The 17,009-nt window shown below is 35.2% G+C and overlaps 1 protein-coding gene across 13 annotated transcripts in view; it reads left to right on the forward strand.

Moving 5' to 3' along the window:
* The window catches only part of PHC3 (polyhomeotic homolog 3), a 76,267-nt gene extending 60,649 nt beyond the window's left edge, over positions 1 to 15,618 (forward strand). For 11 of the 13 annotated variants that reach the window (XM_025879094.2, XM_025879116.2, XM_025879124.2 and 8 more), the window contains 3 exons: positions 2,511 to 2,643; positions 2,735 to 2,966; positions 8,195 to 15,618. In XM_025879094.2, coding sequence (XP_025734879.1) covers positions 2,511 to 2,643; positions 2,735 to 2,966; positions 8,195 to 8,349 — 520 coding nt within the window. In that variant the 3' untranslated portion in view covers positions 8,350 to 15,618. Of the gene's footprint in view, positions 1 to 2,510; positions 2,644 to 2,734; positions 2,967 to 3,142; positions 3,271 to 8,194 lie in introns of those variants that run through there. The other 2 variants (XR_003209716.2, XM_073897480.1) reach the window with 2 other exon arrangements.
* Positions 15,619 to 17,009: the final 1,391 nt, after the last annotated feature.

The following is a 17,009-nucleotide window of genomic DNA, read 5'->3' on the forward strand; positions in this document are numbered from 1 at the left end:
GTCTTTTCTAAATCTATTATCAATAGTAATATTATAGGTAAACTGTGTTCATAACTAAAGGAATGTTCAGTATCTTCATTGTTCTCGTCACAGGTTTAGTATAACATAAAAAAAAAACAACCTCCTCTGATTCTGATAATAAATCCTAAGATAGGTATTTACCACTAGAGGTGAAGTGTATGCACAGGTTATTTTGAAGTTTGTTCTCTGTTCCAAAAAGTGATTATTCTCTCAAAGAATATAAGATCTTAATTGTTTGTATCTAGGGATTTTTCTTGCATGAATATATTATTTTGTATGGTGCCACTACAATATACTTAGTAAATCTTTTTTTTTTTTAAGATTTTATTTATTTGAGAGAGAGAGAATGAGAGAGAGAGTGCACGAGAAGGAGTAGGGTCAGAGGAAGAAGCAGACCCCCCATTGAGCAGGGAGCCTGATGTAGGACTTGATCCTGGGACTCCGGCATCATGACCTGAGCCGAAGGCAGTTGCTTAACCAGCTGAGCCACCAAGGCGCCCTATACTCAGTAAATCTTAAGTTAAATAAATAATAGGAGTATTTTTCTCCAAAAATGGCTTCATTTTGTTTCTCAGTTGTTAGTCTTCTATTCACATATTATCTTGTGTTATTGAGAGCCCTAACCAAATTATTTAACTCCTGTTTTAACTTGGGAGTTTTTCCAGTTTGCATACACCACAAAAAAGATGAGTAACTCTCTAAGTGATTAACAACTCTGAGGGAAAAGGATGGCCTTTCAGAATATTTTAAATGTCTTGACTATTAAATATTTCAGAACATTTAACACTACCATCACTCCTTCCAGGGATGATTGCTGAGTTGTCAAGTTATTACACCTTTAGGTGAACCTCTTTCAGGGGGGTGAGGGATCCTAATACAAGGGAAATGCAGATGAGAGAGCAAGGAGGAAAGGATAAGTTAGGTTGGGGAAGAACTGCTATCTGCATGTCTGCCTTGGAGATCTAAATATTTAGGGACGAAATAGCAAGTGTAAGGTTAGTCTCTGTGTTCTCTAGTCAGTGGAGAAGGAAGTTTTATAGGTTGCTGTGAATGGAAATCAGAAACATATAGAGCTGAGCGCACAGATCAGCATATTGAACACAGCAGGAGCTTGTTGAGTCGTTTAGGGTAAAATGAAGTGGCCATCTGGGCATTTTTTAAAAAAATCTGTTTTTAGGGAAAAAAAATACCCTATTCATTTTCATAGTACTCCTTACTTCCATTTCCTGCTATTTTCATAAAACATAGATGAGGAAAATTTGTTTTGGTATCTGTATATTGGTCCTAGAATAGTTAATAGCAAAGTTCATTGAGATTTATTCTTGTCTTTTTCCTGAGAAATCTTCTTAGAGCAAGAGTTTTGAAAATAAGAAATTACAGTGGCAGTTTTATGTGTTTAAGAAAGGAACTATGTGTATTTTTCTATGCCTTTCTTTAGCTTTTCAGAAATTTGTTAAATTATTTCTTTTCACTCTTCTTTCTAGGGAAGGGGTTGGCAAACTGTACCCAGGCCAAGTCCTTCATTTAGCCTATTTTTGGATGATGGTTCTTGAATTTTTAGATGGTTAGGAAAAAATGAAAATAATATTTCATAACATGAAAATTATGTGAAATTCAAATTTTGGTCTAAAGTTTTATTGGAACGTGGTCATGCTCATTCATTGTTTATGGCCGCTTTCATGTTACAGTTGCAGAATTGAGTAGTTGTGACAGACACTTGTATTGTCCACAAAGCTTAAAATGTCTGGCCCTTTGTAGAAAAAGTCTGTCAGCCCTGTTCTAGGCCTTGAAATTTAGTAAACAGCATAGGACTCTTTTAAACTGTCGTCATGCCTTATACAGGTCTATATTAAAAAAATACTAGTCTATTTTGATAAAATGAAAATAATCTTTCAGCTAATTTTAAAGAATTATGTGTATTTGAATTTCCTGAACAGTGAGAACTATGAATTCCTTGTGTAACTCTGAAATCAACTTTACATTTTCACTCTTTGATTTCAGTAATATTTGAAAAAATCTTTTACTAGCCATTTGGGATTTCCCCTTCTCTACTCCCTTAACTTCTTTATATTAATCTCTCTTCAGAAATGATTACTTGGGAAAACATCGGTGTGAACATCTACATAATTCATAACTTCATTTTCTTCTGAACCTTGAATTATTTTGCAAAAAATTGGTTATCCTCTGTATTTTGCATGAAGTTTCCCACTATCATACTGTTATTAGGAGAAAATATCAATACCTTGTTATAGGTGTCCAGTAATGTATATTACCATATTGTGCAATATTACGAAATAAACAGAGGCCATTTTTTGACTGTCAGCATAAGTAAATCCACTGAACACTATGGTTTACTTTCTGAGGTATTACAGTCCTTAATGAAGTATTTGGCACTTACTGATTCACAAGTGCACTTTTAAATCATAATTAAATACTAAACGGAGTGTTCCACATATCGCTTAATATTTTTTCTTACTTGAATTTCTTAGGTACAATGTTAGCTGTTCTAAAAAATTTGCACTTAGTCGTTGGAATCGTAAGCCTGATAATCAGAGTCTTGGGCATCGTGGCCGTCGTCCAAGTGGCCCTGATGGGGCAGCAAGAGAACATATCCTTAGGCAGGTCTGTAGAAACCTTGCTTCAATGTACTATACCCTTTTCCGAAATGCAAGGAAAGTGCAATGCTGTATTTTACTTGTACTACATTTTCCAGCTTCCAATTACTTATCCATCTGCAGAAGAAGACTTGGCTTCTCATGAAGATTCTGTTCCATCTGCTATGACAACACGCCTGCGCAGGCAGAGTGAGCGGGAAAGAGAACGTGAGCTTCGGGATGTGAGAATTAGGAAAATGCCTGAGAACAGTGACTTGCTACCAGTTGCACAAACAGAGCCATCTATCTGGACAGTTGATGATGTCTGGGCCTTCATCCATTCTTTGCCTGGTATGTAATTCACCACTTTGGCCTTATATTTTTCTTGTGCATTCACACACAGGAATAATATTAGATCCAATCCACACCTATTGCACAAAAGGGCTAGAGAAGTACTATGTATATGTATTAATTAAATGGCATTTGCTATTGAAATGTGATCTGTTTCCTCTTGCTTATTCCCTCAGCACAACTGGGTATTTTCTCATACCCCCCAAGTCGATAAAAACTGACTAGTCCTGCTTCTGCTGTGACACCTCAGCCGGTGAAGATATTAAAGGTGCTCTCTTCTCTTCAGTCTGATTTCTCTCGAGAGGTCAGTAGAGAGATTGAGTCAGACACTTCTTCCCTTCTGCTCTTCTATTTTTCTATTCTATTTCCTCTTTATTTCCTAATTTAACCTTTTTTAAATAAAATAAGAGAGACTATATATATATAAATTTTTGCATTTTTGAAAGCTAATCAAGACCTTTTAGAATATGATAACATTTTGGTTTCTTTTTAAAAAATCAAGCTGGTTCTTTTAAAGGAAGCTGCATTCCTTGATTCTTTTCAATAAGTAGCCATCAAGAACACTTCTAAAATTTGATTTTTTAAGTAGACAACTAAAATTCAGTTATGATATTCCATTCCAATATTGAGGGTAACTTTCTTATGTTTTTCTGCTCTCTCGTTTTGGTACTCTTTCCATCAGCTTAATTCTTTATGTTCTTTATCTTTTTTCTTTAATGCAGCAGTCTTTTATATCTACTTCCTCCAAGGGGCTGGTTACTAAAGATAACTGCACCGTTGCTCATGATGAGACCCACATTGATTATATATGTTAAGACTTTTTTTTTTTTTAAATCAGCAAATCTTACCCATTTTAACCTTACAAATGTGGAAAACAAGGAGATTTTTTAAATGTTTGCTCCGTTTTGATTTTGTTGTGAATCACACTATTTCTCTTGATATAAGCTTTCCAGAAAAATATATCCCCTTTGAACTCTACAGACTTATTAAAATTAATCCAGCTCTTTTTGCTGATTAATCTTTCTGTGAAGGTAACCACTACCTCAGAAGCAAACTTACAGTTAATGTGCTGAATGAAGAAAGTATATTCAGAACTATTACTGCTTTAAAAAAAAAAACTGCCATTTTACCTTATATAAACAGAATTCTATGACATTTTATTATTTTTTCAGTAGCTTGTTTTAGAAATGCTAAATAAGTTTTTTTTTTTTTTAAACAAGATAATGGTCACTTTTAAAGGAAGATTGCAGTTGTTCAAATAAAGAGAGGATACATTTTTCATGGAAGATTTTTAAACATGCACCTAAGGAAACTTAGGTATGAGTTAAGTGCTAATAACCATATAGGTTTTGAATCTGCTTTAAAACTGATATGTTAGAAGATTGTGAGTCTTCACTGGTTGTGATTTTAATATTTAATGACATAAATTTTAGTTTTTAGACAAGTCTAGATATCTTGAGAATTAACACCGGACTCTCCTGACCCCTTGGGGTTGGACTTTGATTCTGTCATCTTCAGAAGTAGTCTCCGTCTTCCACATGGGGCGTGTAAGCTGTTAGCCTGATTTCTCATTTGGGGAAACTTTCCTTTCCTTTGGGGAGGAGCGTTGGTTCATATCCTGAGGAAAGTAATTGGTCAAATAATTAACAAATAATAGGTATCTGATTCTTCTGTCATTTCATATGCTTTTGTTAGGGCTAATTTTCAAACTTTCCCCAATACCCATTTGCTGTGTGGTTACTCTTGGCCGCTATATTAGAACAAAGGCTAAACTCCTTTGTCTCATTCTTGCTTCATTTCAGTTTAAAAAAAAAAGATTGCTTACATTTGAGATGCTTGTCTTAGTTCATCAAGACAATTTTGTTGCCAGTTGTTTAGAGAACATTACTTATCATTAAAGGGAAACTGCTTTATAATTTAGAATTGTTTGGTGCTGTGTAAGAGTCTGCTTTCCTTTAGCTGATTAAATGGGAATACTTCTGAACTGCTTTGACAGGCTAAATAACAGGCTTATTTGTGTGATCAGTTATATCTTCTTTCTCAGTGTTTCTCTCTGAATAATCCCTGTGGCCTAAAGTAAATCTCATATCAGAAAATGCTTTTATCTTCATTTCTCTATGCTCCTCTGGCCTTTGTAAACATCTTTTGAGCCTCTTTCAGGCTCATTCGCGGCTGCATTGTTTTTCTTCCAGGTAGTCTACTTGCAACCTTTTCTCATAGAATGAACAAGCTTATAAATTTTGTAATCTCTTGTATTTTCTTTCTTTCCAGTTGAGATAGGCTTCCCTCTTTCATCAGGGCACCTATATTTACTCCTGGAGTTTTCTCTTTGTATAATGTCATCTTGTAAACCATACTGGTGGGACCATATTAGAGCTGTATGCTGTAATATCCAGTCTCAGAGCTGCTACCACAGTGAAAAATTATTTTCTTCTGGGGTGCCTGGTGGCTCAGTTGAGTGTCTGACTCTTGGTTTTGGCTCAAGTTATGATCTCAGGGTCTTGAGATTGGAGCCTGCTTAAGATTCTCTCTCACCCTCTCTGTCCACGCCCCCCCTCGTGTGCGCACTCTCTCTAAATTAAAAAATATATTTTCTTCTAATTTTTGTGCATTAAAAAGTTCTCTATGGAAATGATTCTTTTCAATTAACTGCAGTATCTTAACTCTTGATCAGTGCAAAGGTCAGTTTATTCTGTATATATTAATTTGTGACTCTGTAGGAGATTTGGTTTCTCTGTAGGCATATAAAGTAGGAATTAGCCTAAAAACATATGACTATTGGTTTTCATAATACTAATATTAGGACTTTTTTATTATGTAATATTAAGTGGCAGGTGATATATTTTCACCAGCCTTACTGAGATCATTTTTGTGCAGAGTGTTTTGTTTTGGGTTCAGCTGGAAAAGTGACTGGACTGAAAAGTTCAGTTGGGACTCATCCAGTCGCAGAGGTCCATGCCCACCCTGATAGCTGCTTCTGGTGACATAAAGCCAGCAATGCTGACTGGGTGCTGCACTTGGGATATGTTTTGTACGAGTCCCTGGGGCACCAGTCATTTTACAGAAGTAGATTCTAACGTCAGAAACTCATTGAACTTTTAGCTCAGTATACCTTGAGCATCTAAACATTTTTTTGAAAATTCATTTTTCTTTAGTGAGTTTCGGAAAAATATTTGCTTCTGCCTTTTTTTTTCCTAAGTAATTTTATTTTTTCATTTCTATACTCATGTATAACTGCTCTTTGTTGTGGTTGGCTTATGGAAGTTGTGATCTAAAATTCTGAAGATAATGCATTCCTACACGATCATGGTGTTTCCCGAAACATATTTTGTTCTTTATTATTTTGCTAATACATTTACTTACTACAAGAAGACATCTGAAGAGGGATCTCCCAGTACAGAGGAACAACACATGCTATTTATTTCCTCATGGAGAACTCCTTGTTTCTATTCCCAAATGTAGCTCTTACAGTCCTCATTACTTCTCATTGCTCCTGTTTTCTGAATCTAAGTAAGTCCCGCCCTGTCTTTCTCTCTCTTCTTTTCTTTCCTGTGTTCTTGTAAGTAAGACTGAAGAGAGAAGAACATTAGTTCTTTCATAAAAAGAAGGATGAAGTCACAACTAGATGCAAGATTAGTCAGTTTTGTCTGCCCAGTTTTGAGAGCTACCTCTGGGAAAAGAAAGGGAGCTTTTCTATGGTGAGTAATCCCATTTTAACTGTATAATTTCTTTTATATGGTAAATGGGCAAAACCATCACATTCTGCTTAGGGTACTTTTGAAATGTCAGTTTTTTAGTCTGAGAAATAAAATAGAGAAATTGAAAAGCTGGCTGCTATATATGAAACAGGAAAGAAACAACAGAGAAGATGGGAAAAGAAATAACCAAGAGAAAAGATGGCCATACAGCTGAATACAGAAGAAAGCGTATTACTCTTACAAATAGCTCTTCCGTAGCAGATCCTGTTTTGGTTTATTGTTTATTCACTCATCCAGTCCTTCACTTATACAGAAATGTATGTATTTAGCACCTAACAATGCTTTGTGCTTGGTACCCAGGGTTATAGGGATGACATCATTATCTTATGTAAACAAGTGGATGACACATTTGCAGTAGAAAGGATAATCATTCCAGCAAAGTTGTGCTCTCCAGCGGTGTAATGTAACCATTTCCATTATTCGTTATCTTTGTGTTTTCTCTTAGAATGCTGATTTGAATAAAATAGACTTGAAGCTGTTAGTTTTTACTCTTAAATTCATTATTATAATTTCACTGTCTCTTATAAGGAAGCTTCCACATTATTGCATTCTCTCCTTTCTTGGTACCTTCCCTGGTTGTTTCTTTACCCTTAGTGGGGAAGTTAATATTGAGTAACCTGGCTGTGCAAAATTTGGTAGATAATAAAAACGTTTGAGGTTTAAGTAGATGTTAGCATTGTTACCTGCTAAAGCACCTGGTTTACACTGAGAGATAAAATATTATTTGGCAAGAGATTAGGGGGCAAGTTCATAATTTCAATGGGAATTTATGTTTTTTTATCAAAAGTAGAGACAAATCCAGTGATACTAAGATTTGAAGTTGACATTACAAGTCCAGCAGTGTAATACATTTCAGCAGTGTTGCAATAGATTGATACTACAGTTTTGTTGGTTTGGTTCTTTCCTGAGTAAAAAATAAAAATGTTTTATATGTGCTTGGTAATTGAAGGGTATAAATTAGAATAAGGTACAAATGATAATGAAAGTGGTACTCTGGTACTTGAGAAAATATTTCTAAGTTGTTAAATGACAGAACATTGTATTTTATTTCCCTACACCTGTATGTGAAGGGTATATTATACAAAGAAAAGTTCATGAGGTATAATAACTAGTTAATCCAAACTTGTTATATGTGTGACATGCTTTGAGGTAATTGTCTTTTTTGTCAAGGTATGTTATATCTGAACTGATGAATCTACATTTTTCCTGACTCTATTTCTGTAATATTTTTAGAACAAGAATTCCAAGTAAATTGCTTTACCTGGATTTTGAATTAATTCTTATTTTCAGAATGCCAAGAAATACTCTCTTCTTCAGGAGTGAACCCAAGACTACCATAAATAAATTTCATTTGTTTCTCAGCCTGTATTTCAGATACTCAGACCCACTGAGAACATAACTGTGACTGTTAGAAGTAACATCTAATTATTTTGTATTAATGCTAACTTCTGTCCTCTGATCGAATTCCAGGCTGCCAAGATATCGCAGATGAGTTCAGAGCACAGGAGATTGATGGACAGGCCCTTCTTTTGCTAAAAGAAGACCATCTTATGAGTGCAATGAATATCAAATTAGGCCCGGCCCTAAAGATCTGTGCACGCATCAACTCTCTGAAGGAATCTTAACAGGATCATGAGGCTGTGAGAAAACAGCAGTTTTTACTCTTCTTAAACAGACTTGTAAGGTAAAGGCTCAAGTTGGCCTAGAATATTATCATATATTGTGGTGGATAGCCAAGCACATTGGGATCTCCACATCAAAAGCTGACATTTCTTCTACAGATATGATTCATCATACATTTTCATAAGTAGTCAACATTGGTAAAATTAATTTTACAGGTTACATGCAACAATGAAAGACTGATATAGAGGGCCATGATATTTTTCAAAGAAACGTGTTATACTAGATAATTTTTTAAAGGTGATGTTTATCGTTAATATAAAGAATCCTTTTAAAAGTAATTTAATGATTTACATTTCTCCTCTTTTGATTCGGTTTTCTTACACATTTTTCTACCCTGTAAGTTTTCTATAGGTTGTCATGAGAGAGATAATTTAGGAGTAATTTAGGAATAGTTTAGGAGTCCAGTGACTGGAATTGTATGCAATGAGATATCAGTGTGCATTTAAAAAAACGTCTGTCAGACAATTGCTTTGTCTATAAAAAAAGGATTGCATTCTAGCATGAATAATACTGATCTGGAAGTCAGAAGAGTTGGTTTCTGTTCCAAACTTGACTAAGAATTTGGTGCGGCTGAGAAAGTTTTCCTCTTAGTTTTTGTACATTTAGATTAATGGTTCTCAACAGAGGTTAGTGTTGCTGCCCAGGGGACATTTGACAACGTCTAGAGACATTTTGGTTGTCATAGCTTGGAGGGGCTGGGTAGGGTTGTTATTGGCATCTAGACCATGGAGCACAGGGATGTTGCTAAATATCCCACAGTGCACAGGATGGTCCTGCAAAACAAAGATTTATCGGGTCCAAAATATCAAGTAGTGTCAAAGTTTGGAAACCCTGGTGTAGGAGTGATAAATGTTGCTCTTTTTTACCCAAAGGGATAATTTGAAAAGATGGAGCACAATAAGGAATACATGATACAGTGGATGTATTTCAGATAGTATTAATGTTCTGCTGAAGTATTTTTCCCAGTTTTACGCATCCCAGAAAAAAGGGAAAAGTCCACTAAATTGACCTGTAAAATAAAGACTAGCATACAAATAATTTGACTCTCTGAAAGTACAGATTTCTATTAATTATCTTTCATATCTGCTCTTCTGCACTGATGAAGGCATAATGTGATTATACCATATGAACCAGTGCATAGCCTTACAAGGAGTCCAAGCTTACTTGGTGTGACAGTAGTTTGTAGTGGATATGTGGTTGGTCTTTAGATTTTTTTCTAACCTTGAACATGCTGGGTCTAGCTAGAATGCACATTCCTTTTTCTTGACTAAACCCTTGCATGCTTCCTACAAAGTACCCACCAAGTAATATCTCTTGGATTATCAGACCTAATTTTGTAAGTACATGTTTTAGGGAAAAAAGTTTTAAGGCAAAATTTTTCACTGAATAGTGTCCTATCAGAATTATGACAATAAAACAAAATTGTTGTGGGAGCTGTGAGAGCCTGATAGTCCTGGACATAAAAAATTTGTTTTAATCTTTTTTTTTTTTATCTTTGCCACACGATGGAAATGTTTTAAAATAGAAGGAACATACACAGATATTTGGCAGGAGTTCAGTAAGTGGGGAAGGAAGAGTCCATGGGTTTCAGTCATTGTCACTGCTCTTTTCAAAAAGATTGTGTTGAGCTAGTAGAGGACTAAAGATGTCATTAAAGACATCACAGATATTTATCTTTTGGCTTTGTGTACATTAGAGAATGTTGATTATTTTTATACAAAAATACAGCGGGTAATTTTTTTAATCTTTAGATGCCTCTTGTTTGAATGTATGCTTTGTGGGATTCTTTTGTGTAGTAATGTTTTAAAAAAAGATGTTTACTGACAGTTATGTGTAGGATTAGAATGTGTAATATAGTGTAAGGCTCATTTTCCAGACCTACAATAGCTTGTAGTCTACGTTACATTATTTCTTTATATCACATTTTTAATTATTGGATTAAAGTTTCAAGGAAAGGTAGGTACTCTGTATTCAGTTTTCATTTGTTAGCAGTTAATTGTTATGACAGAGTTGTCATATGCTTGACTTTCCCCCCCCCATCTTGCAGTTTCAGAACACAAGTATAGGCTGAGCATTAGTAGGAGATGGTCCACTGAAGGGGTAGGGAGGGCGTGGAGGGCACAAAGGAAAATCTCCCCTGGAATTAAAACTTTTTCATAGATAATCCACAAGCAATTGATTATTTGGGGATAGACTCCCCTAGCAATAATGATTACCTCCCATAACTATATTATCTCTAGCCTTTAAGGTATTAACTTTGAACTATGTACAGGTTCTCCTTTTATTTACTCCCTTTTTTAATATCAGTCATTATATACTAACTGAAAGCCCCCGTGCCTAGCACTGTGTTAAATATCCAAGAAAGCTTATAAGAATGGGAGGGGGTTCCATTTGATGAGAGCACCTTATAATCTTAAGTCTTGTAATAATCTCAAAAGTAGTCCAGATCTTCTCTTGTCCTCGCTCAAAACATACCTAGAAAATATACTTGGTTTTTCACATGAGCTATTTTATTTAGAAATGGCTCATTTGCTCAACTGGTAGTTTTCCCTGTTGATGCATGTTTCTTTCTAGAGAATTAACCATCTTAAAATCAGAGCTTCAGTTATATATGATAGACATGGACGATAACACTGGGCATCCACCTCTCTCCTAAGTTCTGAGCACAGTTTTGGGATGATGTAGGTGGGGAGAGTGGTGTTTTCTTTTTCCTTCGTGCTAATAATTGTTTTAGGAGGAGAAAGAATGACAAACAAAAAGGGGACATGGGAAGTTCTTTCTACTTTCGCTACCTGAGTTTGCATCTTCTGACTTCTTTAAACTGATGTACTCTTTTCCCATTGAGGGAAATAAAACCTACATGTTTCAAATTTTATTTGCTTTAAGCCATGTGTTCTAAGAAAGTAAACACCCTCAGAGAGCTGGTTTGTAAACACTTTTACATGATACGGATTTTCATCATGCCTTGTGTATGACAAGCTCTGCAGCTTTGATATCATCACTGTTGTATAAGGCAGAGTGCTGTCCCCAAACCTGTCACTTCTTAAGTGGCATATAACTATTTCCAGGATGCTGTGGCATCGCTAAACAGATGCTTTTCTTAGCCTCAGCTTAAGGGCTGTCACATAGGAGTAGAGAATGTGGAACGGGGAGAAGACATATTAGAGAAGAAGCTTGAGAATGGGAGAGAGGCAGACAAGAGACCTGTCGCTTTGCTTATCCCACTTCAACACTGAACAAATTTCTGCACTTTTGAAGAAGTGATTTACCTAGTTTTAAATAGAAATGATTTTTTTAGGTAGCCCATTGTTTTTGTTTCCTAGTTTGTTTAAACATTTAGAACTGTATGAAGTATTGTTGTGCCCATGCCTTTGAATAATTTTTGACCTAGCTAATCTTCATAATATCAAGTGTGAAATGAGAGTCAGACATTTATTCAAATACCAGTCTGATAATGAAACCTGTCACAGTGTCCCATATCAGAGACTTGTTCAATTAAATGTTAGGAAGTCCTGTTATTTGCATTCGGAGGGTTCTGATACCATCATAGCATAAATATGGTAGGAAGGCAGTATACAGGTGGCATACTCTTAGGTTGTGTTTACATGTTTGTGAGCCGTTTTGGAAAGAATAAACTATTATAGATGGATGTGAATGATGCTGTCCTCACAGCCCTATTGAGTAGCTGAAATCCTGATTGGACACACTGTTAAAAAGTTGTAAAGACATTTTAAACTAGAACCATGTGATTATATATTGTGGTTTGAAGATCCTCACCCTTAATGACTGGCAGGAATGCATGCTGCCTGTGTGTGGCTGGCCCTGAGCCTGAGCCGAGAGCCTCAGAGGGCCTCCCCTACTGCTTCCCTCCCCTACTGCTTCCCTTCCCTCAAGCCTGTTCTAGGCCCGTGAGAACCATGGGAAAACTTCTTAGAGACCTTTGCCTGAAAATCCTTAGAGAGGATTTTGTAGTAGAGTTAATTTTAGGAAGGCAGTTGGGGCAGGACTTTAAGACCTAACGGTCATGTTTCAGTGAAACCTTTGGGCAGTGGAAACTGGCCCATCAACGCACAATGTTCAGTCTGTTTCCTGTGCACCATCTATGTAGCTGGGCCTCGAGGAAGGTTTTCCGGGGGAAGGACAGGGAAGTGGAGGAAGAGACAAACAGGAGGAAAAGCATTCCAGACCCAAGGGGATGGTACAGTTAACGGAGTGAGGGTGTGTCGTATAGATATGACCTTCAGTAGTTCAAAATAATATGGTGTAATGGTTGGATCCCAGTTACAGCAGTAAGATTCGCCTGTAATCACCCTCATTCTTTCACTCTCTATCAAATGATCCTGCCCTAGGAGGACTTCCTGCCCCTAAAAGGACTATTAATAAATAGTTCCAGTGATATATAAGTTAGTGATTTTTGACTTCAAAGAAAGGTGGCAACCATTGTACTTGGAGAGTATCTGTCAAAAACTCAAAGGTTAATTATTATAATTGAGTTATTGGAATTATAGAGGACAGTATCCATTTTCAGATACCACAGTTGAACCAAACTTGTAGATTGTTATAAAGGCATTTTAAGATAGTATTTTATTTGTTAGGTTGTATCTAAGAATTGGATGACTAGAGAGCTATAGCTTGCTTGTTATTAGTATGGATTTCAACAGAAGCCTACCTCTATTTCTTTGATGCACAGTAGTGTGGATCATGAAATGAACTGTTTAATTCACATTCATCAATATTGGTATTTTATGAGTCTATTTAAGAGCATTTGATTTAATCTTAAAGATTGTGATCCAATTTAGATAAGCACAAATACAGTATTAGAAAAATAAATATGCAATCTTACTAAAGTTTAATTTCAACCTATTATAAACTGTACATCTTAAAAAAATTCTTTGGGAAGATATTCCTTTTTTGTTAGTTCATAATATGTACCACTATATAGTTTCCTTCATACCAGCAATACAAGCCATTTCTTCAATAATAATAAAAAAAATGTTGAAAATTATATTATCTTCTTTGGAAAAAGTTTCCTAAATTTTTAAGAATTTAAAGTTTTACATATTATTTTTTAGAGCTTATTTAATCTATTTTAAAATAATACTATGAGAAAGCTTTTTTTGAAAGTTGTAAAGCACTAATACAAATTAGCGTCATTTTCCAGAGCACGGTGTTTGGCTTTTTCTGAACTTTCACTTGAACTCACAGACATTAAAAGGGAGCGGTCTCCCTCCTCCTCAGCTCTGAGGCCCAGCTTCTCTAATGAAAACCCCATTCTGCTCGAACTCATGAACACACACCTCTTCAGTGCCATGTTTATAGGTCCTTTTAGGAAAGGTTTTCCTTGCATGTTTCATTTTTTTCTTTTTTTATAGCTTGTGAACATTTAATTTTATTTAAAGATGACAATTTTAATCTCAGATGTTGGAGAAGAGGGTACATTAGAGAAGTATTTGTTCCCACTGCTTTTGAAAAGTATAATTGCTCTCTGTGATATTGATGTCAGTATGAATCCATAGAAAGAAAACCTTTACAAGGGTCCTAAAATATATTGTTGGAAAGAAGTCTAGTGATGAATTTTAAGTCAGAAAAAAGAACTTAATATAAATTTAACATACTGTTCTGCTAACATGGCATAGTTTTAAATATAAGCGGAAGTCAGTAAGTCCTTTGAGACCGCCTGCTTCAACTGACTCCAGTCATCATCTTAAGAATTGATAGTAGCCATCAGTTATTGGCTGAAAAGTTATGCTCTAGGGACTGTTATCAGTGTTAAACCCATGTTTTGTGGAGCTTTAATTAATGGAGGTGAAGAAGTTGGTGTTTATAGATAGTGGTGGGCCTGGTAGTGAAATAAGCGTGAATCTGTTCTAGAAAGAAGGAACTTTTTTTTAGTTTTGCCTCAAGCAAACCAGAAGTGTCCATTGCTTAAAATCTTTATTTAGAATGTGTTGTTAAAGTCTTAATTCTTTTTGTTTTAGGTAGTACTAAATAGTCTACTTCAGTAGTAAATAATAGATGAACATAATCATTAAATTAACATGAAAGAAGATAAAACGCTGGTTGGGGGGGCTGGGCGTTTTACTTGCAGTTGGTGATTTAGTGGCGTGTGACACCTTCAGCCCTTCCTTTGCTTTTAATCTGTTCCATCTTCTGAATACACAGTATGGAGCCTCTACTACTCAAAAGGCTGATTTTGGTTTAAATCATCTTTAAGGTACCTCCCAGCTCTAAAACTATGATTCTAGGCCACATAATGGGGTATTTTTAAAGTTGCTTCTACTTAATTCTCTTTCCCTTTGGAACGGTTCATTACATACTAAGAGCTTTTGCTAAAAGATAAATGTTAAGCATCCATTTCCTGGGCCACCTGCAGTTTTTGTTCTCTTAATGGTTTAAACTAGAGAAGGAAAATTGTACAGACAAGCAAATGAGGGCATTTTTGTAAATGCTTCCTACTAGTTAACCACTGAACATACAAACACATATGAACATTGTCATTCATGCATTTATCCATTCATTTAGCAAACCATTTGAACACTTACTATGTGCAGCGTGTGGTATACATGACTTAAGGAACTGCTAATAAGTACACAAAATCTTCCCAAACAATTCTGATTGTGGCTTTAAACAAACATGGACATTATTATTACTATTACTTACTGTACTGAATGTAAAGTTGGAACTGAGAAGGAAATTTTTATGTACTGGGTAAATAAAAGTATTAAGCTAGATGACATCTAAGGGGTCAGAATGAATCACAGCACAATATTCCTAAAACACATTTCACATACAAATCATAGTCATATACCTGATTATTGGTTACGCAATCCAGGGTACCTGATAAGGATTTACATTTTGAGACTGTTGTGACAGCTCATATTTCTCAGAATTATTTTGACCCTTGAATCTATTCCAGAGGTGTTACTATACAGGGTGTATGACAGAACAATACAAAGAAGCTGGTGCTGATTTACTATACATTTGTAACTACAAAAGCTTTACACCCAGTATTGACAGTGGAGTAACTTTCTAAAACTGAAAAGTCTCAAAGGAGAATCTCGCTAAACAGGTTTGTTTTTTATTGTCTTTTGTTGATAAAGCAAGAAATTACACAAAACTTATTGTTATTACAAATACCTACTTTTTAGAAAACACATGTATTACATAGTTAAAAAGGTTTCCTTTAAAATGCAGAACTGGTCAACATAAAACCATTCCATGCTTGAATTGACAACTATTTGGGGAATAAATATTGAATGGCATTAGCTGGGTAGTTTCCTAACCACTTGGGGGTTCTGTGAAATGTTCTAATTTCTGTTGTTCCAGCAATACAGATTAACATCATGCTAGCATTCTCCATAAAAATACAAAATGAAAATATCTTTTTTTCTCACCCCCTCAAAATAAAAATACCTAATATTAAAAAAGATCTTTTTTATGCATCACTGTTGCAGCTTTTAAAGCAGGAAAATGTCCCAGTACATGTTAGATTAGAATCTAAAACTGACTGAAAATAGAACACTGACATCCAAGTAACCAAACAGTCTGGGTTTAAAAGAATTTGCCATGGTCCTCGTTAAAATTTACTTTTAAAATGTTTTAATTCACCTAATTTTTCAAATATTTTATGGTGTTAAATATCTATAGCATACTTTTTGTATATGTATTCTTGAATTTTAAAAAAAGCTGATGCAGTGTGCATAATTACAGATGTCTGATTGCCAATACACTTAAGATTCCCAGTCACCTCATTCAGAAGCTTGGTCTTTTTTCCACAGGAAAAAAAAAGTCAAAATGAGTTCTAAAAACTATCCTCAGAGTGAGGAGTGAGCTGTGGTGAAGGCTGGAGTTGTAGACACAGTGTGTGGAGAGGTACTGACAGGAGAGGCGAGGGTGGGCATTTCAAGCCTCTGTTAAATTACTGCTTTTTGTCTTCTTGCTTGTTAAAAAAAATGTTACTTTGTTGATTTAACAAAGGCAGATTGTTGTAATTTTTTTTTCTGATGCTTCAAGCACACATTAACTGATTTTTAAATTCCTTTTGGTTCCTCCCATTGTTCTAAAATAGGACTTTCATATTACTAAAACCTCAAAAGCTCATCTACCCAGGTTGAACAAAGCATCACCAAGGGGAAAGGAAACCTTTTTTACTTTTACAGAAAACAGATGTTAAGATTATATATAGATGTATTCTTTCCATTGGATATTGTATTAGAGTCCTCCTTACAGGAAATGAAATAGTTTTAGCACTCTTAGCATTAGCGTTCCTAGATTGGTGTCTGTAGCTACAGTTTTAAAATGTATAACCTGAAAATGAAGTTAATTTTGCATTATAAGAGCACACCATGATCTATGTAAAAAGACTGTCCATTTGGTGTATTTTTTTAAAAGAGAAAGCACTTTCATAATAAGTAGCATGTGTATGAATTTTAGATTTTCATATTTGTTGTGTCTGTATTCAGTGAAGTAAAATTGAACATTCAAATGTTTGTTGATGGCAACATTAACTGTTAAATTAAAGCACCTTATACTCTGCTGCTTAAACTTGCTTGTAATTGCACCTTTGTTACCTGCACATTTTCATATAGAATATTGTTGTTAA

This window comes from Callorhinus ursinus, unplaced genomic scaffold (assembly GCF_003265705.2).
Source record: "Callorhinus ursinus isolate GAN/ISIS: 27379988/994484 unplaced genomic scaffold, GSC_fseal_2.0 scaffold1, whole genome shotgun sequence".
Classification (NCBI taxonomy): domain Eukaryota; kingdom Metazoa; phylum Chordata; class Mammalia; order Carnivora; family Otariidae; genus Callorhinus; species Callorhinus ursinus.